At 41.7% G+C, this 27425-nt stretch overlaps 1 protein-coding gene across 1 annotated transcript; it reads right to left on the bottom strand.

Moving 5' to 3' along the window:
* Positions 1–5140: 5140 nt before the first annotated feature.
* Positions 5141–25569, bottom strand: LOC126191156 (probable cytochrome P450 6a14). The gene is made up of 8 exons (XM_049931927.1): positions 25510–25569; positions 20358–20623; positions 18198–18436; positions 16009–16271; positions 14104–14273; positions 12801–13019; positions 10059–10328; positions 5141–5406 (listed from the first exon to the last, which is right to left on the bottom strand). The coding sequence occupies exons 2-8, from the start codon at positions 20575–20577 to the stop codon at positions 5234–5236; spliced, it is 1554 nt and encodes a 517-aa protein (XP_049787884.1). The 5' UTR covers positions 20578–20623; positions 25510–25569; the 3' UTR covers positions 5141–5233.
* Positions 25570–27425: the final 1856 nt, after the last annotated feature.

The following is a 27425-nucleotide window of genomic DNA, read 5'->3' as shown; positions in this document are numbered from 1 at the left end:
AACACAGGCAATATTTGCATTAATTATGTCGGTTTCTGTTTTGAAACCTACAAATGTGTGTGTTTGTTGTTTCTTATGAGTGGCGCAGAAGCTCAGTGGCAGAAGGAATCATCCACCTGGATCGGAATGTTGAATTCGCAGGGCGCAGATGTCAGAGAGCCGACGGCCGTGCGCAGGAAGAAGATGCCAGGAGCTGTGGCCTTTGTTTTCAACAATTAAATTGTGTTTCATAAACGAAAATGTAATGTGTAACTTAAGTTCTGAGTCAGAGTTCTCCAAGAGACACACTTGACGGCAGATGTATTTTGAAATTCTTAACATAGCAAACATCTGTGCATGGTGTTACGAAATAAAACGTTTTGCATCTTCTGAAAAGTAAATGTTAAAGAATGAATTATTCTGGAAACTGATGAATCCAATTTATTTATACTGAGATGTGTATGAGTGTCAGGAAGAACGGTGATTTTCACTGGATGAAAATTTATATACCTTACGATGCTAAAGTAATGTTGAGTTTAATCTTTGGCCTATCGGGTTTACATGAAGTGACGAAAATTGTGAATCTAGAAGTGATTTTCAAAGCATAGAGATCTGATAGGGCGTATTGGCGAATCATTATCAGTTTTACTATTCAAGAGGAGCCGAAATTGAACACAGATTACTTAATTAATAATTTCCTGCATCTGAGAATTTTTAATACGCTTACTGGGGAAATTGTGCTTGCAGATCTTGCTGTCAACAGTCATCCTTGGTTCGCATTGCGAAGCATAAACCAATAGAATAATTTCTTTGGTTTCAACCATAGAGTAGAAATATCTCTGGAGTGAGCATTCAGAAGCGCAGATTTGATTTTGTGTTGTCAACATTCGTTCCCACAATGGTCACGTGATCTCGGGACGCCGTAGATTTGTCCGAGATCTATAAATTTTGAATGTTGTCATATCGCTAGTAAAGACAGATTCCCTTTGTAAGTGCTGTGGATTTAGTACAGACGTTTTGCAGGTACCATAGCAGTTTATGCCTGATATTTGAAATAAATTGGGCTCTTAGATTTGTAGAGCAAAATGAACGAGCATGACGTCACAAAAGCTTCACATCAGCATTTATTTACAATGTATTTCATGTCACATCTCGTAAAATCGCTTAACACAGTACTGAACGGAGAAATTGGGGTTTAGAGTCACCATCCCTAATGTGCATAAAATGTTATAGTATCAGAACTGAGGAGCTAACAATGACAAAATTTGTCAATGGCTGAAGCAAACTTTATAATCTATGTTCTTGATCAATTATGTTTGGTAAATTACTGAGAAGTGAGACAACGTTTCAAAACATACACAATTATTTGCTACGGAAAATATGTACATTCATACACATCAAAGAAAGCTTCAAACGAATTAATGAAGCCTGTTAAACTTATCCATTATGTGTTTCCTTACGTAATTAATAACGTCCTAAGCAACTGTATTTTACTCCTTCATTAAAGCTGACTTTTTTGGTTAAGATGTCATATGGTGGAATTTGCTTCGTCTACTTATGTTCTTATACATATACATTGTGGGCGTCAGCGCCGTTGTGTTTTCGTAAAACCTAAATAACTTTTCGCCTTCCGATATACGACCTCGGTTGTGTAAGAAAGTGGAAAAAATATCCCAGTCGTCATGGAACATCTCCAATTTGTCACTAAAACAAAGCGCTATTTAAAACAAAGTTTATGAAGATACAACAGTACAAAATCCACTATTATAAGGAGAATAAGCGGGGCGAAAATAGGTTAACTTAAGATGTTAACAGACTGGTACCGTTAAAATTTTCTTCCCGAGAAACCTTGACGTGCCGTGAAATGACGTGACATTCCGCTGACGCCCTTTGCGAATGCCTCCATTCGAAAGGTATTGTAGAATGTTTTGGTGTTATGTGACGAGACGTGACGTTACCTGATGGCGGACGCGAATTGGCGCTAAACAATCGACGTCGTCCCTAGATCACGTGACAATTCCAGTTTAATGTTGACAACATGCTCAGGACGCAATACTCACTCCAAAGATATTTCTACTCTGTGGTTTCAACTCACATAATTACACAAAAAGATAATTTTTCTGAAACGTTTATACTATTTAGTGTCCACAATTCGACCGATAGAGCGGAGTGAACCTGTCTAAGTAATAATTTTACTAATCTTTGGGTAATTAAAGGTGCGATTAGGGGCGATCTCCATCAGTAAGCTATTGGAACTTACTTTGCCTACGAGATACATAAGATACACTCGGTCAGAAGAGTCTTTAAGCTTCTGAACTAGAATATATCTATAAAGAGATTGCGATGTGACTCACACTGAGATAGTAACATCTCACACTCTAAAGCGCGTTTCTTTTTAATTTAAGTTGTCATAATCTAATAAAAATTGCAGTCTGCAATTTGAATTATATCCTGAAAGGTGCATGTCCAAGATTAATAGCATATATAAAAATAATGACTTACAGAAACAAATGATTTGGTATTACAAACAGAACTATGCAAATTTCTATTTGTATTTCCTCTTATATGTTTTTAAAGATATTTTTAGAGCAAGGACGTATATGTAACTCTGAAAACAGTGGAAGCTACAATTTTAATTTCTTGTGTTTTGGTTTATGTTACAGTATTATACAGAATTAATCTTGGCTAAATAATGATTTACTAATCTGGAATATCGTCTTGGACTTAAAAGTTTAGCAAAATCCCTTAGCTCACGATACTCATTTATGTCCATAATTTCTAAGGGCTACATTTTTCAGATATTTTCCTTAGAGAAATTTGCTCACTACAGTTAAAAACTTCTTCTCCTCCTATCTACCTTTCAATTGTACTTGTATCTATAATCTGCTTCGAAGTAACCAGTAATACAATCTCATATTAATATTTATTTATTGCGTGAATACGGAAGTGAAAATGATGATAACTCTTCCAATTTTCGCCCCATATTGTGGCTGCATGTTCTATTTAGCTGAACAGAGCTACATTCATTTTGTTAGATAATATCTTTAAATATTTGTGAACCTTATGAAGATATTTCTAATTATGAGAGATATTTTTTCTTTTTCTTCTTTATTTGCTCTTGCTTCATTTGCTGTGTACGTATATCTTTGATGATCTAGAATTTTTTGTTTTTTTTTTCTATAATGTGAAATGTTACTATGTTTTACCCCTTTTAACTGAGTATACAAAAATATGAATGGATGTTTCGTTGTCTTACGTGTAATGTGCGGTGTAAAACTAAATGTAACATGCAGCACTGTTGTATGGACTGTGATGCGAGAGCTATATCGATAGTTACAGCGTGACAGTGAAGTCAGTTAGAAGGTGTGCAGTGTCATGACATATGCGCGGTTTGTGTTGCATACTCGTGTTAGACAGAATCACACTAAAATTCATGCCTGTGTTCTTATTTTTCGGTTACGGTATAAACTAAATTTCGACATGGGCATCGTGAAAGGAAATGGTAGACTATGAATACTGTGACAATGCTTAAGCAAATGGGCTGTGAGTGTCATGGTGAAATTGTTAGAACCGAACTGTTTTACATGCAAGAGATTTGCATGAACTAATGTATTTTGAATTTCTTATCACGTGTGCAACTTAATCAGTTACCACGCTTGTTAACAGATTAACTGTCTCCGTGGAGACTCACAAGCAGATTAGATGTGTTGATTCTTATTTCTTCAGAACTGTAAATTCGAGATTGTGATTTCTAACAGTATACGGACTGTAATATCGCGATCAGCTGATAGAAATGAATACTATACTGTTTTAAAACTGTATGTGGAACATTATAAATAGTAACGTGATTATATGGAACGCTCCAATCGCACAAATGCAAAATTGGATCTACACAACAACAATTACGTTCGACCAGCCTGCTGTAACGGAAAATCCAAGGATAATAAAATATTGCATGGTGGAGCCTATACCAGTCATGAGAATATATCCAGGGCAGTTTTATGAGAAATAGAGCCATAAGAATTATGCCGTCAGAACCAACGAGCTGCTGCTGACGTCACGACACTTTGTCTACAAGAAGATAATCTGCAACCCAAGTGCTCACTCACCTTGTAAAAACTCAAAGAATTTCATGTAGTTTTAAACGTAATTTTTTTCTTTTGTGGCGAACTTTTCTTCATGCGTACTTTCTTTAGAAATAAATGTAATTGCAGCGTAGTATAGTATGTGTTGAAATTATTGACCTACTACAAACAGTAGTTATTGCTATTTCTCACCTCTACCTTTCTCTTTATGTTATTGTAGCTGTTATTTCATGTGTTTTTACGTATTCTTTTGGAGGTTGTGTTTTCATACGTGTGTGTATCGTTATTATCGGGCGCATTTTCATGCTTGTTGAGGTATGTGTTATTCTATAACTTGCAGCGTCAACCATTAAATTGTGAGGGTCAACGAATTACACTTAGACGACTAGTCCACTATTGGTGCAGTACAGGCTATAGGTGAGAACTTTGAATCTAACATCTCTGAACTACGCAAACTGCGTTTACATTCAATAAGCAGTCTTATTACGGCATTCTCAGTACCAAGTGCGAGTTTATTTGGCTTTTACAGTTATAACTAAAGAAAATTATAGTCGTTTCCTTAGTTATTTACGATTTTATTTTCGGGAGTTTTCGTGTTATATATCCTTTCTATGTTTGTTGTCAAGCTCTGGCTTGGTTACTTTCGTTAAGTCTGGGAAGTAAAATGGGCTTCTTTTGAGTTTAAATAATCGTAATTCACGGTCAAAATTACACAAAGTATATCTCTGAGGACTGAAATATTTTCACTTGGGAGTTTTTCTCAAGAGTTAATAAAATTTGTGGGCAAAATCCAGAAGTTCTTGTAACTAAAAGAATGCATTTCCAGAAGTCACATGGGCTGCATGTAAATGGTGATGAATTTTTCAATGACTTCTGGAGCCATCTGCGTTTGAAGCTCCTAGAAAAATGCAGTGGATGGAAACAGGAAACTTAAGACGATATGTCTCGTATTAAACACATTTAATGTTACATTATGTACATAGTCGAAGTGATGTAAAAAAATGTAAATGCAATAGACGATGAACTACATATAAAACGTATTATATACAAATGTACAGATATTTATACAGATCATTTTTGGACAACGTCCACATAAATAATCAACGTCACACTCAGAAATAACACAGAGACGCACGAGTAATGAGAGCTTTGTTCTCGCACTGAGCTCCTTAGGTAGCTTTCCGACTGGTGATTTTCAGGTGGACGCCGTTCTTGGTGGCGAGGATGGAAGCCATGGGGTCCAGCGGAAGAGGGATGTCTGTCTCGCTGCAAACGTCCACCTTGTAGTGCGACAACAGGTGCACCAGGCCCAGCTTCGACTGCAGCAGCCCCAAGCGCATGCCTGCAGCAACACCAACGTGTTCTCAACTCCGTATACAACGCTACACTAATTACAATGCCAACGTTAAAAATAGCAGTCAAAAAGTTACTGTCATTATCCTTCTTATCCGACCACAGACGTAACGGGAGGGCGGGGAGCCTAATATTTCTTCCTAAATTCACTTTCATGAGCCACAGGGAGGTGGTTTGGCTTGACATATGGTGATCATGATGAATGATGTGGGTGAGATGGAGACTCGTTGGGGCCACAGTGACCAACGCTGTCGTTATTATAACATGTTATAACATGTACGTACTTCATAACGGCAGTGAATGTTATCTCGGTACTTTCATCAGCTTGGATGTGGTCATTAGACGTTTTTCTTCATCGATCTTGTCAAACGCCAAACTGACACGTAATTAATATCAGCTTCAGAGTAAAAATACGTAAACTATTTTAACTAAACTAATAGGCAGATAGACAGCACAATGGACAGAACCGTTACATTATAACCCCCGCCCCCTCAGGGGAGGCTCGAGTCCAGAAAAAAGAAATGAAGATGCCATGGTGTAGTAGAAATTAACAAACGTTTGTGCTACAGTAAGGACATATTTTTTGTCTCTTTTTAGTGTGTAGCTCGGTTGCAGTACAGGTGACTAGAGCAGACATATTTTCTGCTGCCTATTCTCTGTATCAAAAATTAAATAAAGCTGTCCTCGATCTGAACTTTGGTGAGTGGGCCATAACGTTCTTCCATGCTTAATACTACTGAAGGTGTTATGCTCTCCTACTACTTTGATTTCTGAACTGACTTAGCAGGCAGTTCTAGAATGACATACAGTGTAACGAAAATCCTAGCCATTATGCAACTTAGCATTTTTTAAGTACAAAAATCATTTTCAGAGCGAGGAATGATCATATTCACATTTGAGATTACCATGTTGTTGGGAAACTATGCAATTTATTCTTCACCCGAGGATCTTTTGCTTTTTATTTATTTACTTCACCGCAACATAAGTATACACTGCTCAAATCCACAACTTAATCGAGTTATCAATTACATATATCATGCACAGTGGCGCGGCGGTTAAAGCATTTGACTCTCTTTCAGGAAGCACAGGATATCAAATTCTGAACTAGTAGGCAGTTAAGAGAAAAGGCAAATGGAGTGTTCCAATCTCCCGCTGCAGAATCTCCAGTCCTTCTGCACCCAGTCCCCACCACAATTACAGCTAAACTCTGTTGCTTTACCACAGCCTCCCTCATCCGCTCTGTTCCACAGATATGTCACTTCCAGATTACTTCCAAGATATACAGTCGATGCAACTATTTATATAGATCACCTGGAGAACCACAGCATCTCCAACGTCAACATCTCTAGCAGCACAACGCCAGCTCTATAACCATTGCAGTCATTAATCGTTACATCAAAATTGCCTGTTTAACAAAATCTCCATTTTTACTTATTTTGATATTCCTGTTTCCAAATTTGTTGTGTCAAAAATCAGAATGGTACGAAAGGAGCCATGTTTTTGCTGCCAGCCTCCTCCAATAGAGGAATGACAAACATCAAAGAAAAAAAGCAAGTTCTCTGGTGGGATCTATGAGTCTTCAGAGAGCAATCAAGTGAAGGACGTATAAAAAAATATATAAGAAGAAAAACTTCTTATCGATACGAGATCATTACAAATAGAACTGGTACTCAGATTGGCTATAGATGGGCAGGCAATTGATAATGTCTTTATCACTGTCATCTTCCTGTCATGCACCATAAGTGATGTACGTAAATCATAATCTGGACGCCTAGACAGAGATTTCTTGTTTTCCCAGACACAGATCCAATGTCTCAGTCATTGTAATACTTCTTTCTATAACACAGATGAGGTCTAGCGCTGGCGACTCTTATTACAATGTTCCAAATTAACATGCTAATGGCGAAGGTGGCTGTTGGTAAGCGAAAGTGGCTATTGTTAAACCAGTAATACGTTTTATCGGTCGATAGTGATATAATTACGTTGAATAGTGAGATTACATCAGAAGATCATCGCTTGGGTAGCATTGGGGGTCACTTCAGAAGGTTCTCCCTCACCCTCATACAATGAACATATCCAACAGAAGTGTGCGTGCTGTAGTAAAAGTGAGAATTCAGTGTGGAAAATTTAAAAAGAAACTAGAAGGTCCAAATCAGTTAAGCATAATGGAATGGATCTACAATTCTGAATCCACTAAATCAACATACTATATTTCCCCATGCTTCACATGAAACTGTTTTTTTGTTTACATTCCTCACCACAGGAATTTAAGTGTAGGGTGTTGAAAATCACAACACAACAGATTTATCAACTTCATATAGGGAGTTATGCAGTACAATGGTTCAAGTACTGGACTCTCACTCGGAAGGAGTATGGCTCACAAACTCTGAACCCAGCAGAACCCAGCAGGTAGTTAAGAGGAAGGGTTGATATGCACAATCACACCATAGCAGCACCTCCATTCCTATTGCAAAAAATTCCCACAAACACAGTCATATGTTGCATTTTTACCCTAACCCTCAAAATGATCCACTGACAATTACTTTCCGCAAGAAACTTCCCTATTTCAGCTCTCTTCCCTTTATAGACCATTTTATTCCACACAACTGATTACCCAAAGGTCGTGTTCAAACCCTAGACAGATCACCACCACCCTAGCTCCATAAACTCCACCGCCATTATAATGATTCATCGTCACATCAGGATATCTGTGTAATTAATTCAAACTTTTAATGTTTGTATTTTCAACTCATTTTATTAAAATCAGTCTAGTTGAAAGGATAGTCACCTTGTTGATGCCATACCTTGGGAAAATGGGAATGAAAAACAGTAAAAAGAAATAGACCTAGTGGACACACCAGTGTGTCTTTGGAGAACAATCACATGGGAAATTTTGTAAATAATCAACAAACGAATAAGAAGAGATGCTTCAGTTTAATTAGTCATCCACACTGAAGTCATTATGGACAGAGCTGATGCTCTAATTAGATATGGCGGGCATGATGTAAGATGTGATCTATAGAAAGGAACCATCTTGTTATCCACTTAAAGAAATTGCAAAAATACACTTATTTAAAAAGGCAGCTAAAAGTACCTGTTATGCAATACATTTTATACATTGAAGAATTATGTAGCTAAATAGGAGCAGGGGTTTGATAAAAAAATGTTATACAAATAAATAATAATAATAATGACTATAAAATATCCAACATTCCACACAGCACCTTCACAATATGTTTTCTTCCTTCTTTTTTTCCTTTCTAGAAATATTTATCCCAAGCTATGCATAGCACAATATTAACACCTCTTCCTCTTTCTGAGCTCAACATCTCACTCATTATGGAGGGATGCTGACTCAGTGTTTCAGGATAGTAAATGGGAAGTTGCAGTACAGACAATGGCCCAGAGATCACCAGTGTGTGTGTGTGTGTGTGTGTGTGTGTGTGTGTGTGTGTGTGCGTGTGTGTGGGGTGAGTGAAGTGTTATGAAACAATGTGTGTATAGTGTGTGCAGTGACTGATAGTGAGATATGAGTGAACAATGCGGCATTACATTATTTAATAAGTTATTTGTAAAAAAAGTATTGTATACCAGGAGTAAATCTAATGATTGTCTCTAACTAGAAGTCTGTAAATATATGTGTATACGAATTAGCTTATTTTAAATTGATATAAATTTGTAAATACTTTGACATGTCCTATATCCTTGTAAAAAGAGATCTACGGATGAATAAAGCTACTACTACTTCTACTACTACTACTACACTTTAATGAATTTATGGAGGCCAAAGTCAGGGTGGGTAGACTGAGAGATGGGGATTTGAACTCTTGTCTTCCTGCATATAGATCCAATATCCGAAGCACTGTGCTGCTTTGTTACGTAACCGGGATTAAACGTGCTCCTCAGGTCGAATTAAAATATTTTTTGAACGTAGCAGTGGCAGAAGCACACGCAAGTCCACGAATAAGTGGGTTTATTGGCCAATCGTGGGATAATTACGTTGAATAGTACTGGAATTATGGGTTTAGCACGTCGTCTTGCCTGCATAGAAAGTAGCAATGGATAGTTAGATTTGAACTGCTCTGATTAAACGAAAATTATCACCAGCACTGGGATTCGGCAGTATAAGTGAGAGTTCCATGTCGAAATTGTACTTATAACCTAGCTGATCAAAATCAATTAAACATGTTAATATGAACCTGGAATTGAAAGCACAGTAAAGCAACATAAAAAGTAGACTACATTCCGTCTGAACAGTCCTCGGAAGGCCCAATGATACCGACCGACCGCCATGTCATCCTCAACAAATAGGCGTCACTGGATGCGGATATGGGCAGACGTGTGGTCAGCACAGCACTCTCCTGGCCCTTGTCAGTTTTCGTGGCTGGAGCCGCTACTACTCAATCATGTAACTCCTCAGTTGGCCTCACAAACACTGAGTGCACCCCACTTGCTAACAGCGCTCGACGGATCTGGACGGTCGTCGATTCGAGTGCTAGCCAAACCCGACAGTGCTTAAGTTCGGTGATCTGACAGAAACCAGTGCTGCCACTGCGGTAAAGCAGTTGGCACCAAATACACACATTACCTCAATTTCTTTTAGAGAAAAAGATAGTATCAGGAACGTCTTGTAGAACTGACCTATACAGAAGCGCGGACCCTCGCCGAACGGCATGTAGACGAAGGGGTGCAGCGACGCCTTGGCCTCGTCGGTCCAGCGGTCCGGGTCGAAGCGGTGGGGCTCCGGGAAGTAGGTGGGGTCGTAGTGCAGGCTGAAGGCGGGCACCATCACCACGACGCCCGGCTCGAGCAGCGCGCCCTTCTCGGCCTCGCCGTCGGCGCCGGGCAGGCGGTACGGCCGCTGCACCTGCCGCGTCAGCGTCGGCACCGGCGGGTACTTGCGCAGCGTCTCTGCAACGGCGCCGAACGTCTCGTCACCACACGCAGTGTGGACCGCCAGGTGTACGGAAGGTCAGAGGAAACAAGTGGGGAACCAACGATAGGTAACTGGATTCTAAGCGACTACCAATTACTGGGACTGACAACTGTCTTAGAGAGGGTTGGGTTGTTTTGGGGAAGAGACCAAACAGCGAGGTCAACGGTCTCATCGGATTATGGAAAGGATGGGGAAGGAAGTCGGCCCCTTTCAAAGGGGGCGACTTTTGGGGAAAGAGACCAAACAGCGAGGTCTTCGGTCTCATCGGATTATTGGAAGGATGGGGAAGGAAGTCGGCCGTGCCCTTTCAAATTAGCCATCCCGGCATTTATCTGAGGCGATATAGGGAAATCACGGAAAATCTAAATCAGGATGGCCGGACGCGGGATTGAACCGTCGTCCTCCCGAATGCGAGTCCAGTTTGCTAATCACTGCGCCACCTCGCTCGGTGTCGTAGAGATAGACGCCAACTGTTAGCAGTAAAACGGATTATATCGCTACGCCTCATCAAAGACAGCGCACAGTTTTGCTCTTGTGCGTGGTATAGGTAAGAAAACTGGCAGTGCATGCATCTGTCAAGTTGGAGGCAACGAATGGAGAGTTGCTACGAAGTAATTGAAGACAACATTTTAGCCAGAAGACGTATATGTATTCAAAAAATATGAATTACATCAACGACTTTTGCTTCATCTGTTCCATTTGCTCAGTATTTTAAAAGAAAGTGCTCAGGTATGTTTTGCAGCACCTACACATTAGCGAACATACGTGGAATGGTACTCAGTGCTTGCAGCGGATGAAACGTAACCGTTATGAAAGTAAAAATAAAATCAAAAACACTCTGAAATAAAGACAAAGCAAGAAACAAACTAGCCTGTTTGGAATTTTACATTTTTGTACACCTGTGAAATAAAATCTCCTCTTGGGTAATATTCAATACCGTGGTCTTCCATCCCATCCATTCCAACACGTTGGATCATTGTTGAAGTATAGTCTTCAATTCTTTGAGGGTGGCACTACTATAATGTAATGGCTGAGACGAATTTCATTGACTACGCACTGCAATTATCAACGGTTTCCAGGCATGCACAATGGGTTTCGTGTCATTTCATTCACCTGAATCTTGCCCTCTGGAAGAAGGTGTTTTCGAGATGGGTTTGACGGATTAATGCATTATCTTCTTGAAAGAGGGATCCAGCACTGAAATATTAACTGTAGAGCTGAACAAGAGATTGGAGAAACCTGTCCCAACACTGTACAGTCCTCATGCTATCCTTAATAGCCACGAGAAGCGTCTGACGTATGTACGTTTTGTACGATCCCGTAACACGACTGGCTCACACCACTGCTGATCTCGTAAGGCTGCATGCCTGAGACGTACATTGGTACCTGGCCAGCCGCTCCTTATTTGACAGGAATCAACAATCGTCAGGCAAATCCTGCTCTCTCCACACATCGATCTTGTGATAATTGGGACGAAAGCAATTACTGTATATTATACGTAGTAAGGACAACAGCATAAGCTGTGTTTACTGAATCTGTTCAGACACAAGCAGTTTCTGTGTACTGGAACAACCAATAAAACCAGTATATGAAGGTGATAGTGTTGTCCTTACTACATATAAGACTCCCACGCCGATCTATGGGATGATCCACATCTCATTCAGTGGGTTTCCTTGCTCACCTACTTCCTGCACCCGCAGTGCAGGACACCTAGAAGCCAAACTGATTATGTGGAGATTCTTGTGTCTCGTGAGAAGGCAACAAAGCCGTTCCAGTTTCCTTTAGAATTCAGCGCGCAACTCTGTTGTATTTTGTTCTGGGAACAAATGAGACTTAATTTGAAGGCAGCGTTTGCCAGCTCATGTAGTTCACCAATGGCGATCACCATGTGGCAGATCTTCAACATTTAGCGTTCCTCAGTAGCGGATGTATATTCGAATGACGTCTTTGTTGGGTTCTGCAATTTGGCGGGGAACTTCCCGGCCTGGCATACCTTAGTGCTGTGAAGCTGCATTTCTAACACTGACTATGTTTTAAATGATCCTTCAAGGGACGCTGACAGACTCAACACTGTATGCAAGCCGCTGGTCTCGTTCACGAGTGAAGACAACACGCTCTACTGAGCTGCTCTGAAAACGAAGGTTTATCGAGGCCACACCGGTTTGACAAGTCTTTCCAATTCCTAGAAGAATTTCTAAATGTGTACTGTTATAGAGTTACGAATAAAAAAAATCTAGCCTAAGATTCACGAGAAAGGAAGTCATGTAAGTTGTAAGTATGGTGCCATATTTTTCACTGAGAAAAGTTCAAACAAAATGACACGTTTAACATCGAACTTATCATTCATGCAACATCAAATGATTAAAATTTAATGAATACACGAACACTTTCGCATGAATCTGGAGAAAGCTCGAATGCACTCGAAACTGTAAGAGTGGACGTGTTACCTGACAGCACTCTGTCGAGGTACTTCATCTTGGCGAGAGAGTCGTACGAGATCTCGCCGCTCTCTGCCAGCACGGAGTCGATTTCCTTCAGCACCCGCTGCTGGATGTCCGGGTTCACTGCCAGCTCGTAGGCAGCGAAGCTCATCGTCGTCGACGACGTCTCGAAGCCGGCGATGTAGAACAGGAAGGCCTGCGCCGACACTTCGTTCTCCGACAGTTCTGCGAAGCAAGGAGAGTGGCATTTGTAAATACGGACAATTCAGATTCTCTCTTCACTAGATAGGACAGTATCTCGTATTCCACGGATAGTTTCCAGTGAATATATGTGGCATGAAGGATTCGACAGTGAAACATTTGCCAAGCCTAAGTACTGTTACAGGTACATATGCCCTCTGTGCCGTACGCTTGCCCCGTTTGGACGAGGTTAGTTTCGGTCGGTCACGTAGAATTTCAGATTTATCGAAGAATCATGCAATGACATTTTTACATCAGCGTCATTCATAAATTTTATCCAGGCAAAAGAAAACTAATAAATAAGAATAAAAAATAAGTTCAATTTCCTCTTCCGTTTGTACGAAATTCTGCGTCTGATGTGTGGATTCTCTGTCCCACGGCTAACAAGACGCAACACTACATGTACAATATGAGGTTTTCGCCTCGTTCCTTTTTGTTCAAGGCAAAACTCTCTAAATATATCAGCTGTTGAAGCCAACACAAATGCACATAGTGATTTTTGTGAAATAGAGTAGGTCAGACTTTTATTTAACGTGGGTATTCCTAAATTTGTTTTAATGGTTGAAGGAAACCACCTCAGGTTTATTATTCTACATTTATTGTGTTACGAGCAGTTTCGTTCATCGAACATCTTCAGGTCACATGAAACTGTCTGTAAGCCTAACAGCACACTCCAGTCGACCTGAACATTCAGTAAGACAGTGCATCATCCCATCTCTCCCGACTTCTGAGAGGGTGCTTTGTGGGCCGTTCCACGTACACGACGATGTCTCCCAGGCCACCATACCTCAATTCTGTTGATTAGATTTGGATATTATCGACGGAAATATGCGAACTTTAGTCCAAGCTCTAAGCAGTCTGCCTGTGATGTGGAGTTGGGCGATAATGGACCACGATGTGTATCTCCAATATTTTCTCGTCTCATTGATCCATAAGACGATGCTTTGCCTCCGTCATCAGGGCGAAATGGGGTGCTACATGCTACGAGTGCGTATGCACTTACTGTACTATTAGGGTATCAGCAGACACATTTAATTGTAAATTAATAACCAAACAAGTCGGTACTTACTCCAGTCAGTGCCTCCTTGCTTCTCGCCTTCGACGAAACCCTTAGTGTGAAGCTGGATGAACAGGTCCATGAAATCGCTCCTTCTGATGGCATTTTCTAAGCGATCGTGGAGTGTCTCCTTCACCATGTTGTCAAAAAACTGAAGTGCATAGTTCCTGGGAGCTATGGAACTGAAATGTAAAAAGGAAAATTGTGGACTGCGTCACAAAGAAAGATTCTTGTAAGGGTAGCTAAGAACTGTGTGTGTTACAAAATTTGAATCGAAAAAGTCGGGAAACGGCCTAAAGCTGGCAACAGCAAGATCATTTCTGTTACTTATTTAAGTCAGACATTTACACAAATTTTATTTTTCATATTCTGTTTCTTTGTTTGCAGTTGTGTGTAAGGAAAAGTTTGCAATAGATCCGTGCTAGTGGGCTTCACGAGTCTCAAATTAAAAAGGAGAATAGTGGAACAGAACACGTGTCTGCAACAACGAACAGATAAAGCAATGCGAGCAATCACACAAATAAAATCAATCTGCAGAAATTATCTGACTTGATCTGGCCTTAAACTATTAAGAATATACAATTTATCGTAAAGTCTTCTTTAACACTTGGGAACTCAACAGTCGTATATTGAAATATTCCCCTCAGTATGTACAAACGTTCGTACGCATTGAATTTGGACAGCTCAATATATAGTTTTCGTGACAAACACATCAAAATTTATTGCAGTTAAAACTCATGTCTGGAACACTGTACACGGATGGATAAGACTATAATTAGTTTTCTTGGACTGGAGTGGATGTCGGTTGTATTAACATTGAGAGAGTATTTGGAGAATGTGCTGAACATGTTTCGTACAGACGCAGTATTGAATCAGGATAATAAGTGAGGGGAGGAAACGAGATGGTTCGTATCGAGTTCGAGGATCGTAAAACAATACGGACAGATGTGTCGAAGGAGGGGCAAGAGACATATAAAGGTCTGGGATAGGTTATGTGATGGAAAGGGCAAGCAGATGCGAATTCCGAGAAGCAGTACAATGCGTCGCAGAATTTGAAAGTAATGATGTAATACTGCGTAGAGATAATCAGTGTGAAGTTTATATAGAGCAATACGTGTGACTTGAACGCTTTAAAAATATGGACGATCTTCGGGTAATGCACTCCCCACATTCAAGTGACAATAAGTTTGGGGACCTTTAGCTGCAAGCATCGTATTTGACGTTAGAAGGTAATAGATACATATTATTTTACACTTTGAGGTTGGTGCGAGAACTTTTTGAAAACAGCGCTCACTCCACAGGAGAATGAAAGATTTCTGGAAACAACCTCTACGGTGTGGAAGAGTCACTGCTCAGTGATGCCGTTTCTTCTAGGACGGTTAGTCCACCACGGGATGCAGCAGAGCCTAGTTGTATGTGGAACCAGGAACGCTGGAGAGAGATACTGTCAGAATTGAAGCTATAGAGGGAGTCGTGAGTTGTATCTGAATTCTAACCCAGCAAGAATATTGTCTACGAAGGCTACAGTCTGAGTAGTAGGACTTTTCAGTAAGGCACACAGTTTTAATGTTAGTAAGTTTCAGGAGAGCTCTAAACTATCTGGTAGACTCCATGAAGACGAAACAGTAACATGGTACGACCTACAGGTATTACCTAGGTGCTGGATGACTTCGGTATCACACCTACACCTGACTGTTCCAAACTGCGGACAAGAATAATGCACAGACGAACAACGCAGCATTCAAGAGGTGTTGAGCAAAGAATAGATTTGAAGGCACTAGAAAGGAGATACTGATATGCAATTAGTCAACAAAAAATAATGTATAAAAATTTCTGAACACTTTCACAGTGCTTTGAAGTCCAGATGCCATTTTAAATTTTGGCACAGTTTCCACAGTAAAAAGATGAGTTACTCACTCGAAGTACCGCTTGAGCGGAGGCGTAAAGATTTCGGTGGCGATCTCCTTGAAGGGCCTGGCCCGTGGCTGGAAGAGGATGCGGCCCCACATCCTGAAGTCGCAGTCCGGGTTTCTCTGGCAGTTGAGCTTGACGCCGAAGGCGAGCGTGGCGATCACCTCAGTGGTGTAGAGGGCGAACACCTCTCGGAACTGCAGCACCTTGCCCTCCCTCGCGGCGTCCGCCAACACCTCCACCATCTCGCTGCCGCACTCGTTCAGCGTCTGCGCAGGGAACGCACCTTCAGCTGAGTCCTCCAGGTCAAAATCGACTCGTCACACAGTCCCTACTTCGTCAGGTTAATAACCACAAACCAGCTATCCATTTGTCCCTTGACTTCTAAAAACCCTTGACCTTGTATGGCATTCTGATCTCATTCTCAGACTCTAAACCCAATCAGTTACATTTAACTACGTCAACTTGTCGCACCTGCCTCGCACAATAATCCACCACATGTTATCATTAACAGTCCCCAACGAATTACATCTGTGCCCAAGGATTCGTCTAACCTACGTTTCTATATATCCTTGGCACTACTGAAATGGTTAAATCACCACAGCTGTGTGCCAATACACCACTTTTATGACCCTCTGAACATCATAAAAATCCGATCAACACTGGATGAAGCAACTTACATCTTCTTAAGATAAGCTCTACTAAAATCCAATAACCTACAGGAGAGGGCACACCATGACGTCCACCCCTAAATTTACATCAACACATACAGTTAACTAACACGATAAAATATCTCGGTAAACTTTCTTAAATTATCACTCGACGACCTTCCCCCACCATACAAGCAATATTAATCTCAATGTAAACTAGAACTACTAATAATCCAAACGTGGCAATTGCATCCCTTCACCATCTTCCACACCTACAAAGCCTTCAAATGACCTATCCTCCTCTATGGAGCCACCTAGGTTTCTAATCCACCAAAACACCCCACTTCCAACGCCAGATGCACTCTATCTTGCTTTCAGCTCGTACTTATCTTCCTCTACAGTAATCATGTATCAACTCATCAAATTACCTTCCTTCCTCATCCATACTGATCGCCTGTGCTTACATTTTGTGCATCCAAGAAGACAATCCCATGAATCGCATTACGCTAACCCTCACCTCCTAATTATCAATACTGGTATAATTTTGCACCCCTATATGCATCCACACATTGCACCGATGCTTAATGTGAGTCTCTTTCTTCTTACCTATACTTAAACTCCTCTGTCTCACCACAACTTGTGTCTCATTGCACGTAAATCAACATTTCATTCACCATGGTCCAGTGGCACAACACTCCTTACGTCTTCATGAAGCCAGTCAACTTAAGCTCGCTTAATTTATTCTTTCCGTTGCAATTCCTATCAAGTCAGCGAAGTGCAATACTTCCTTAAGTAACTTCATCATCTTAGAAACACAACTTTTGAAGCCTGCAGTACTCCCTTTAATAACTTCATCATTTTAGAAGCACAGGTTTGAAGTCTACAGTGACTATTGTAGTTTTAATAGGGACAATGTAAAACGTTAGTTTAATATTCTTAGAACAATAGAAACATTCCATTTTCTTTTTATATTTATATCAAAACACGTATTTCAAAATTTTGTTGGTTGAAGGGCGTAATAGTAGCACACTGCCAGTCACGCTCACCTGTCAGGGACGAGGGAGTAAAATAATAATAAAAGAAAAATGGCCACAATTTAAATCGGTGTCAATGGGACCTTAACTATCGAATTTCCATGATATGGCGGCAAGAGTCGGATGTTATTGGCACAGAAGTACCTTGTTTGGCTGCCTAATCCTTCTTGGGTTTGTTTGAAAATAGTTACCCTCAGTCACTTCATTGTTTTATTAAGTATCTAAAACAATTGTCACCATTTGATAAATTACTCGTCTTCGTTCACCAGAGTGCCAGTGTGTTTATAGATAGCAAGCACTAACACAGAGTGCGTTATATCTTATTTTTAAAGCTCGCGGTTTCATATGTGACATTTTCACCTGTATTTATGTCCTCTCACAGATAATAAAACTCACAGTAGTTCAGAATCGGACAAATACCCGATAATCTTACTATCATCCCCAGTAGAAGCAGGAAAATACATGATAGGGCTCGTTAAAATTTTCTGTAGTCATTGCAGCATTTGCTCACCTGGAACGTGTGCTTCAGCTTGCCACTGGTAAACAGTGGGCTGAGTTTGTTTCGCAGACGGCGCCATCGATCGCCCTTCATGAAGAACAGCTGACCCTCCAGTATTGGGTCATCTACAGGGACAGGTTCTCGGTCGGTGAAGAAGTCAAAGTCCTTGACCAGTATTTGACGAATGAGATTTGGGTCGATGACCAGCAAGCGGGGCTCAAGTCCACGGTAATAGCCCACGTAGCGCTTATCTGAAAAAAAAAAATCCAGTTAGTCATTGTTAAAAGTCCTGGCTAGAATTTACTCTGAGCATTCCAACTGCTAGATGACCTGTGTCTTTTAAAATGTACCGGCCAATTGCCTCAAGGACAAAATGGTTGTCACGGTTCATTAAATGTAATGAAAATACAGTCATTTTACTCTTAATATTTACACAATCACATACAAGTTCTGTACTGTTCACTGGTATCGCATACCGTTGACCATCATTGGAGCAACATCAGGATATCAGAATGGTTCCCATGTGATGCTTATGGCGTCAGTTAAGACCTATGTCAAAACTGAGAACTGTCTATGAATCAAATTGTCGTTCGTACAGTTTCAAATGCCACTGAAGGCCAGTTTACTTTACGATTCAGTGGATAAAAATAAAATTCACGGACCATCTCATACTACTGCTTCTGTTCGTATGCAAATCGTGTTAATAAAGTACACATTGTATTGTCAAATGTAAACCGGGGACCTAGAAACGACGGAGAGGCTCCGTCCCCGCCGCAGCCGCAGTGGTCCGCAACCCGACGACGACTGCCGCAGTCCACTTCACCCCTCCGCCGCCCCACACCGAACCCGGGATTATTGTGCGGTTCAGCCCCCGGTGGACCCCCCAGGGAACTCTCACACCAGACGAGTGTAACCCCTATGTTTGCGTGGTAGAGTAATGGTGGTGTACGTGGAGAACTGGTTTGCGCAGCAATCACCGACATAGTGTAATTGAGGCGAAATAAGGGGAACCAGCCCGCATTCGCCGAGGCAGATGGAAAACCGCCTAAAAACCATCCACAGACTAGCCAGTTCACCGGACCTCGACACAAATCCGCCGGGTGGATTCGTGCCGGGGACCAGGCGCTCCTTCCCGCCCGGAAAGCCGTGCGTTAGACCACACGGCCAACCGGGCGGGCTAAAGTACACATTATTCTCATTAGATTCTTTTGTGTGATGAAGAATGGTTTGAATATCACTGTCCTTTACGACGCAAGGTAGTACTGGAGATGGTATGGTCTTACAAGTTACATCCTTGGGCAGTTGTAGGGCGGCTTAATAGTTTTATGCCGATTGCAATCACATTGCTACTTAATATTTCGCATACATACAAGTCATGCCAAACATCAGAAAAACAGTAACCGACAGACAAAATTCTATGAACGACTGAGGTTTGAACCCCAAAGGCAAATACAAAATATGTAAACTTACTGATTTCAATGTCTAGACTCTAGAGCAGGGGTTCCCAACAAAATTTTCTCGAGGACCCCCTCATCGAGCATGATTGGTACCTTGTCATATCACAGTATCAAGTACCTAAAAAAGCCAAATAAAGAGTCTTTTTATACGTTTTCTATTTTTGGTACTTAGAAAAAACATTGCCATATTCATTATGGAAAAAATATTGAGCTTAAAACTGCTCATGCAGGAAGCGACCAAAACAAAAAATCTGTCATCATACGAAATATATTTAATATATTTTTTATTCTAATAGCATCTTGCGGACCCCTCTGGCATGTCACGGACCCCTGGGGGTCCGCGGATCACCTGTTGGGAACCACTGTTCTAGAGAGTTGGCAATTGATCTTTTCATAAAAACGTAGCTCATTTAAATGTTATGCTGCAGTCGATAGCTTTTCGCAGATACGATGATTTCTTCTCTGCAGTGCGTCTGCAGCTTGTGGTGTAGTGGCTATCGTTGCTGCCTCGGGATCACGGGGTCCCGGGTTCGATTCCCTGCCAGTTTGGGGATTTTTCTTTGCCCGGGGAGAGGGTGTTTGTGTTGTCCTCATCATTCTTGACAGTGGCTAGATTGGTTTGTGTAAATATTGGGACTTTGTACGGGCGCTGATTGCCGCGCAGTTGAGCGCCCCACACACACAAAAAATCATCATCATCATCATGTGTACATACCTCTGAACTGACGATAGAGTTCGTCAAGGTCCTCCGACAGCATTTGTTTTTGCAAGATGGACTTGTAACAGTTTCCAAACGGCGTCCAGGGTCGCGACTGTGGGGCGCCCTTCTCTGTCCAGTAGCTGAAGTGCCGGAAGTAGCACACCCACAGCACCAGCGCAGCGGCGATCACCACGAGGGCCAGCTCGTCCATCCACGATTCCAGCTGCACCACCATGGTGAGGGTCTGGTGTAGGCTGCGGCTATCAAGGCGATCCTGAACTCTGCGAATGGTAAACAGATGCTACTGTAAAGTCAAAGTAGATCAGCTGAACTGATGGTGTGGTCGATGAATAAACTACTTCGGTTCAGCAATAACTGACTGCTCCTTTATACTCGTTAGTGAACATGTTATCAGTGGAGGACACACAATGAGAATATAGTGAAATGTTTTAGCCAACAGCAGATTCACAGATATACCTTATATTAATGTATAAAATTTAGTTTTAGTTGTGTTTATCAATAATAATATTATGAGTCAGGTGCCAGCCTGATCTGCGAAATAGTTATTTTTATATGACTTCTGTAATTTCCCATTGTCATAATGTCTGCGTTTCATTCAAATGAATAGGCTGGCATAGAGTACTGCAATACAGTTATTTGTTATGGACGTATTGTCACAAACGCAAATACGAGCATAAGGAGTAGCTGGCTATAGTAAAATCGTCGTGAAAAGATCCTTGCCAACGAGCAGCATTGTTGCCACCTCTCAGCTGCGAAGTGCTAATGGCTGCAGGCGAAACAAGTAGTTGTGTATAGAGCTGAGACGTTGCCGTAGTGATGTACCTGTGCATAAAACGCGTCATGTGATTGGTTGAGGTAGGCACACTGATGCACCAGGGTCAAGCTCACTGCAGTCAGGGATTTTCTTTGCCTGACTCTTCCATAGCTTCGTGGTAACAAATGCAACTCAGCACATCGTTGTTAACGGCGAGCAATCGTAGAACGTGAAAGGTACACGAAGTGTGCTGCAAGGGAGTGTTATAGGTACATTGATGCAGGTTGACAATGCGTCTCCTTTCAGTACTCAGTAAATAGGCGGTTGAAGTAAAAGGAGAACCCGTTGGAAGAACACATTGTCGTATTGGGTGATCACAATGCAGGTTTTTTATATGTGGTACCTTAATATGTACACACAACAATAGGATGTACGAAGTAGCTAATGCAGCAGGTATGTTAAGATCATACAAGATGACAAAAATAAAACTGGCCCGGAAAATATTTACGATAAGAGTGATGCGGGGTTGACCCTTGTTAATGAACGTCACAGAAGATGCTGTAAATGGCCATCACTGACTTCGGTCCCGCCCTATGCCCGATTTATCAAACTGTGAGACATGCGTAGCAGCTCTGTCTGAAAGAAGGCAGCAATAGCATTTTCAATGTTCTGCTGCAGCTCTCTCGGTCTGTGAGGGGTGCACCTGACCGTTCACTTTGGCCCACGGGTAAAAAATCACAGGAAAAGAGATCAGACGACCGAGGTTGCCAATGTTGCTAATTATCTTCTCGTCACCGAACATCTCATGCTCTTCTAATAAGGCTGTAAAGGCCCTGTGTGATATAGTTTCGTATTGCTGAAAATATTCATACAGTCGTTCATACTCTGCGAGTTGATCCACATATGGATTAAATAATTTCTAGACGCAGTAGTTACCACTAACAGTTTGTCGAAGGAATGGTATTACGATATGGAGATCAGACACTGGGCATTGAACACCAACCTCGAGAATATGCAACGGCTCTTGGAATTATTGATAGGAATTATCTGGTGCATTATGGAGCATGCCCAGAGAGTTCTCATAAACTGACAGGCTGAATAAAGTATCATCTGAAGAAGTAAATAACTGAGGAAACAAAAGTTCTGCTGCTATTTCAATTACGAACCACACACGGAAGTTATTGCACAGCAGTAAATTTGTAAGGATGTATATGAAGGCCCATTTTGATAACGTTTTGACACGACATTCTCTTAATTCCCACTTGCACAGATAAACGTCGTTGAGTTTTCGTCGGACTTTGTTCTATGCTTTCCTTCAGTCGAGCAGTATTTTCTGGTTATCTAACTCTAGAAAAGAGTTAAGACTTTTTTTCGCTGCAGAGCCCATTTCAAATCATTTTCCCAACGTTGTTTTACCTTGGGCACAATTTTGTATTTCATTTAACAGGTCACTAAATACGTCTGCTCCTCTCATTCACTCAAATGTAGCGAAGTATTCAGCACACAAAAAATGGCTCTGAGGACTATGGGACTTAACATCTGAGGTCATCAGTCCCCTAGAACTTAGAACTACTTAAACCTAACTAACCTAAGGACATCACACACATCCATGCCCGAGGCAGGATTCGAACCTGCGACCGTAGCAGTAGCGCGGTTCCGGAGTGAAGCGCCTAGAACCGCACGGCCACCGCGCCGGCTTCAGCACAGAGCATGAGGGAGATGGGCAGGCGCAGGTATATGACAGCAACCGATCAATCCATCGCGAAATAATATTTTCTAGCACTAGCAAGAGTCAGTCCTGTGGCACTCTTTCTGAATTAGGTCCATTTTGTCTAATCTATATACGTAATTATGTACAGGAGATAACAGGACGTCGAACAGATGTGCAGAACTATAGACCTATATCTCTAACGTCGATCAGTTGTAGAATTTTGGAACACGTATTGTGTTCGAGTATAATTACTTTTCTGGAGACTAGAAATCTACTCTGTAAGAATCAGCATGGGTTTCGAAAAAGACGGTCATGTGAAACCCAGCTCGCGCTATTCGTCCACGAGACTCAGAGGGCCATAGACACGGGTTCACAGGTAGATGCCGTGTTTCTTGACTTCCGCAAGGCGTTCGATACAGTTCCCCACAGTCGTTTAATGAACAAAGTAAGAGCATATGGACCATCAGACCAATTGTGTGATTGGATTGAGGAGTTCCTAGATAACAGGACGCAGCTTGTCATTCTCAATGGAGAGAAGTCTTCCGAAGTAAGAGTGATTTCAGGTGTGCCGCAGGGGAGTGTCATAGGACCGTTGCTATTCACAATATACATAAATGACCTGGTGGATGACAACGGAAGTTCACTGAGGCTTTTTGCAGATGATGCTGTGGTGTATCGAGAGGTTGTAACAATGGAAAATTGTACTGAAATGCAGGAGGATCTGCAGCGAATTGACGCATGGTGCAGGGAATGGCAATTGAATCTCAATGTAGACAAGTGTAATGTGCTGCGAATACACAGAAAGATAGATCCTTTATCATTTAACTACAAAATAGCAGGTCAGCAACTGGAAGCAGTTAATACCATAAATTATCTGGGAGTACGCATTAGGAGTGATTTAAAATGGAATGATCATATAATGTTGATCGTCGGTAAAGCAGATGCCAGACTGAGATTCATTGGAAGAATCCTAAGGAAATGCAATCCGAAAACAAAGGAAGTAGGTTACAGTACGCTTGTTCGCCCACTGCTTGAATACTGCTCAGCAGTGTGGGATCCGTACCAGATAGGGATGATAGAAGATATAGAGAAGATCCAACGGAGAGCAGCGCGCTTCGTTACAGGATTATTTAGTAATCGCGAAAGCGTTACGGAGATGATAGATAAACTCCAGTGGAAGACTCTGCAGGAGAGACGCTCAGTAGCTCGGTACGGGCTTTTGTCAAAGTTTCGAGAACATACCTTCACCGAAGAGTCAAGCAGTATATTGCTCCCTCCTACGTATATCTCGCGAAGAGACCATGAGGATAAAATCAGAGAGATTAGAGCCCACACAGAGGCATACCGACAATCCTTCTTTCCACGAACAATACGAGACTGGAATAGAAGGGAGAACCGATAGAGATACTCAAGGTACCCTCCGCCACACACCGCCAGGTGGCTTGCGGAGTATGGATGTAGATGTAGATAGATGTAGATAATGATGATAAGTTTCCATACTCCGAGGAGCGTAGGGAACGATGCGGGAGACCCGCACCGCCGACTAGACAAGGTCGTAGCGGAGGTGGTTTGCCATTGCCTTCCTTCGACCGTAATGGGGACGAATGATGATGATGACAACACAATAACACCCAGTCATCTCGAGACAGGAAAACTCCCTGACCCCAACGGGAATCGAACCCGGGACCCCGTGCGCAGGAAGCGAGAACGCTACCGCAAGACGAGCTGTGGACAACACAAGCATAAGTGCAAATATTTCTACTGGTGACTGAGAAAGGTGTACTGAACAACATTACATCAGTATTCATACATTTGCAGACTAATAATTGTAGCTATTACAAGTCGCATGTTTTCAGGGTAGTTAAAACCTCCAAATAAATGTGGCAAGAGCAAGCCATGAATGTTTACCTGTATTTTCCACTGGGCATCAGGTCAGGACGCATTGACCCAAAACGGTTACTTTACAACGATAGACGTAATCTACTTAGTGGTTCTGTTATGGCCATGCAGAAAATATCAGTGACATGTTTGTGGAAAGACTGTTCGACGGAGAAGAAACAACCAACACATTGATGTGTGTACAAAGATCGATTCCGCAAGAGGCATAAAGTGGCACCATTTCTGATCGTACATTAGTAATAGATGTTGATTTCAGCTTACTAGTTGTTGGTTAACTGGGTTCTGTGCTTCTTGAAAGTAGCAGAGATAAAGATCCATGCGAAATAATGTTATTTACATCAGCGAAAAATTACGTTGAAAACTATTGCGTCAAGTCACTCGACATAATAGCTCTTAGATTTTCTGTCCATTAATGTGCCAGGCCTTTTGAATAAATGTAAAGTGAAATGGATGGTTAATGACCTAAACGCTGGTGCCATGCAGAAGATTAATGAGATCGAAAAAAATTGTTAAGTAGAAATAAGAATGATTTTGTTTAGACTATCCGAGGAGACGCAGACGCAAGTGTCAGATTACACAGGCAGTCAAACACAAACATACTGCGCTAGAGAAGAAACTGTGCAGGAGTTATGGGCTCATTATGAAATGAATTCCAGCCTCCCAAACTGCTTTACTGTATCAGGAACACATACGAAGGCTCGGATTCTTTCCACCATATGCAATCCTAGTGTACAACACTTAAGACAGCGTTTGCTGCGAACTTGTGTTCGTCAGACACTTACCACGTGCAGTACTGAGATATCTTCGCGTGGTTGGCTTAGGCAGCTTGGTGTGGTGCGTCTTCTGCTCTGACTGGCGTACCGACAGAGCGTCCGTGTTTATACAAACTCGGCGTGATCAGATAGCGAGATAAACGACAGAGAGATGGTGCAAACAAACAGGAAGCCGGTAATCAAGTACGTTCACAATCTCACACTTTCCTAGCATTTATCGCCAAGTAAGGGATCCAATGTTTTATGTGATATGGCAGTTTCTTAGTACTTAACTTCGTGGCCGGAAGACTGTCATGTAGCCACATACTTCAGTTATCTTATCGTAGGGAAGTCGTGAGGGTCAGCTGTCTGTAAATCGTGTGAACTGTGTTTTGTGTGGATCCTATTTTAACTATTTGTGTATCGTACAGGACATTTTAATTTTTACTCTCCTGAATATAAGTTTGATGGCTTCAATTACAAAATAGTCACGTTTGAATTCCACGGAGTGAAATACAGTGACGTGCGATAGAAGAATGCTGTGTAAAGAGGCGTGACACTGCACTTTGGCACACTTAAGACCAAATAACATGTCTTGCACTTCCTCGAACACATAAGTTTTATATATCAACCCCTGCTGAAAGATGTACGCTACAAAATGAACATATTTTTGCCCCGGTTCGGAAATATCGTAGATCCGGGGCTGGTCCTCCTCTACAGTTTTTACTCTCTGCGGCTCCCTCTAGCACAGTGGAATCTATTCCCCGATGTCTTAACAAATGTCTACCATCCTGTCCCTCCTTCTTGTCAGTGTTTCCCATATATTCCTTTCCTCGATGATTCGGCGGAAAACCTCCTCATTGCTTACCTTATCAGTCCACCTAATTTTCAACGTTCTTCTGTAGCACCACATCTCAAATGCTTTTATTCTCTTCTGTTCTGGTTTTCCCACAGTTAATGTCTCACTGCCATACAATGCTGTGCTTCAAACGTACATTCTCAGAAATTTCATCCGCAAACGAAGACCTGTGTTTCATACCAGTAGACTTCTGTTGACCAGGAATGTTCTTTTTGCCAGTGCTACTCTGCGTTTTATGTTCTCCTTGCTCCGTCCTTCATGGATTATTTTTCTGCCTAGGTAGCAGAATTCCTTAACTTCATCTATTTCACGGTCACAAATTATGATGTTAAATTCCTCACCGTTCTCATTTCTGCTACTTCTAATTACTTTCGTCTCTCTTCGATTTACTCTCAATCCAAATGCTGAACTTCAAATGGTTCAAATGGCTCTGAGCACTATGGGACTCAACTGCTGTGGTCATAAGTCCCCTAGAACTTAGAACTACTTAAACCTAACTAACCTAAGGACATCACACACGTCCATGCCCGAGGCAGGATTCGAACCTGCGACCGTAGCGGTCGTGCGGTTCCAGACTGTAGCGCCTTTAACCGCTCGGCCACTCCGGCCGGCAAATGCTGAACTCATTAGACTGTTCATTCCATTCAACACATCTTGTATTTCTTCTTCACTTTCACTGAGAAAGGTAATGTCATCAGCGATCTTAACACCAGTTTCAATTTCAGTCACGCTCTTGAATCTTTCTTTTACACTGAAGAGGCGAAGAAACTGGTATACCTGTCTTATATCGTGTAGGGTCCCCGCGAGCACGTAGAAGTGCCGCAACCCGACGTGGCATGGACTCTACTAAATGTCTGAAGTAATGCTGTAGGGAATTTATAGTATGAATCCTGCACGGCTGTCCATAAATCCGTACGAATACGAGGAGGTGGAGATCTCTTCTGAACAGCACGTTGAAAAGTATTCCAGATATGTTCAATAATGTACTTGTCTGGAGAGTTTGTTGGCCAGCGGAAGTGTTTAAACTAAGAAGAGTGTTCCTGGAGCCACTCAGTAGCAATTCTGGACACGTGGAGTGTTGCATTGT

The sequence above is a fragment of the Schistocerca cancellata genome, chromosome 6 (assembly GCF_023864275.1).
Source record: "Schistocerca cancellata isolate TAMUIC-IGC-003103 chromosome 6, iqSchCanc2.1, whole genome shotgun sequence".
In the NCBI taxonomy this organism is placed as follows: domain Eukaryota; kingdom Metazoa; phylum Arthropoda; class Insecta; order Orthoptera; family Acrididae; genus Schistocerca; species Schistocerca cancellata.
This window is presented reverse-complemented; position numbering and strand designations above follow the sequence as displayed.

Excerpts from the sequence above, each read along its gene's own strand:
- LOC126191156 (XM_049931927.1), bottom strand. The coding sequence starts at position 20,577 with ATGGTGGTGCAGCTGGAATCGTGGATGGACGAGCTGGCCCTCGTGGTG. Across the intron at positions 14,274-16,008 it reads CCGCTCAAGCGGTACTTCGA|TTCCATAGCTCCCAGGAACT; the intron begins GTGAGTAACTCA and ends TTTACATTTCAG. Across the intron at positions 10,329-12,800 it reads CCTCGACAGAGTGCTGTCAG|AGACGCTGCGCAAGTACCCG; the intron begins GTAACACGTCCA and ends GCGCCGTTGCAG.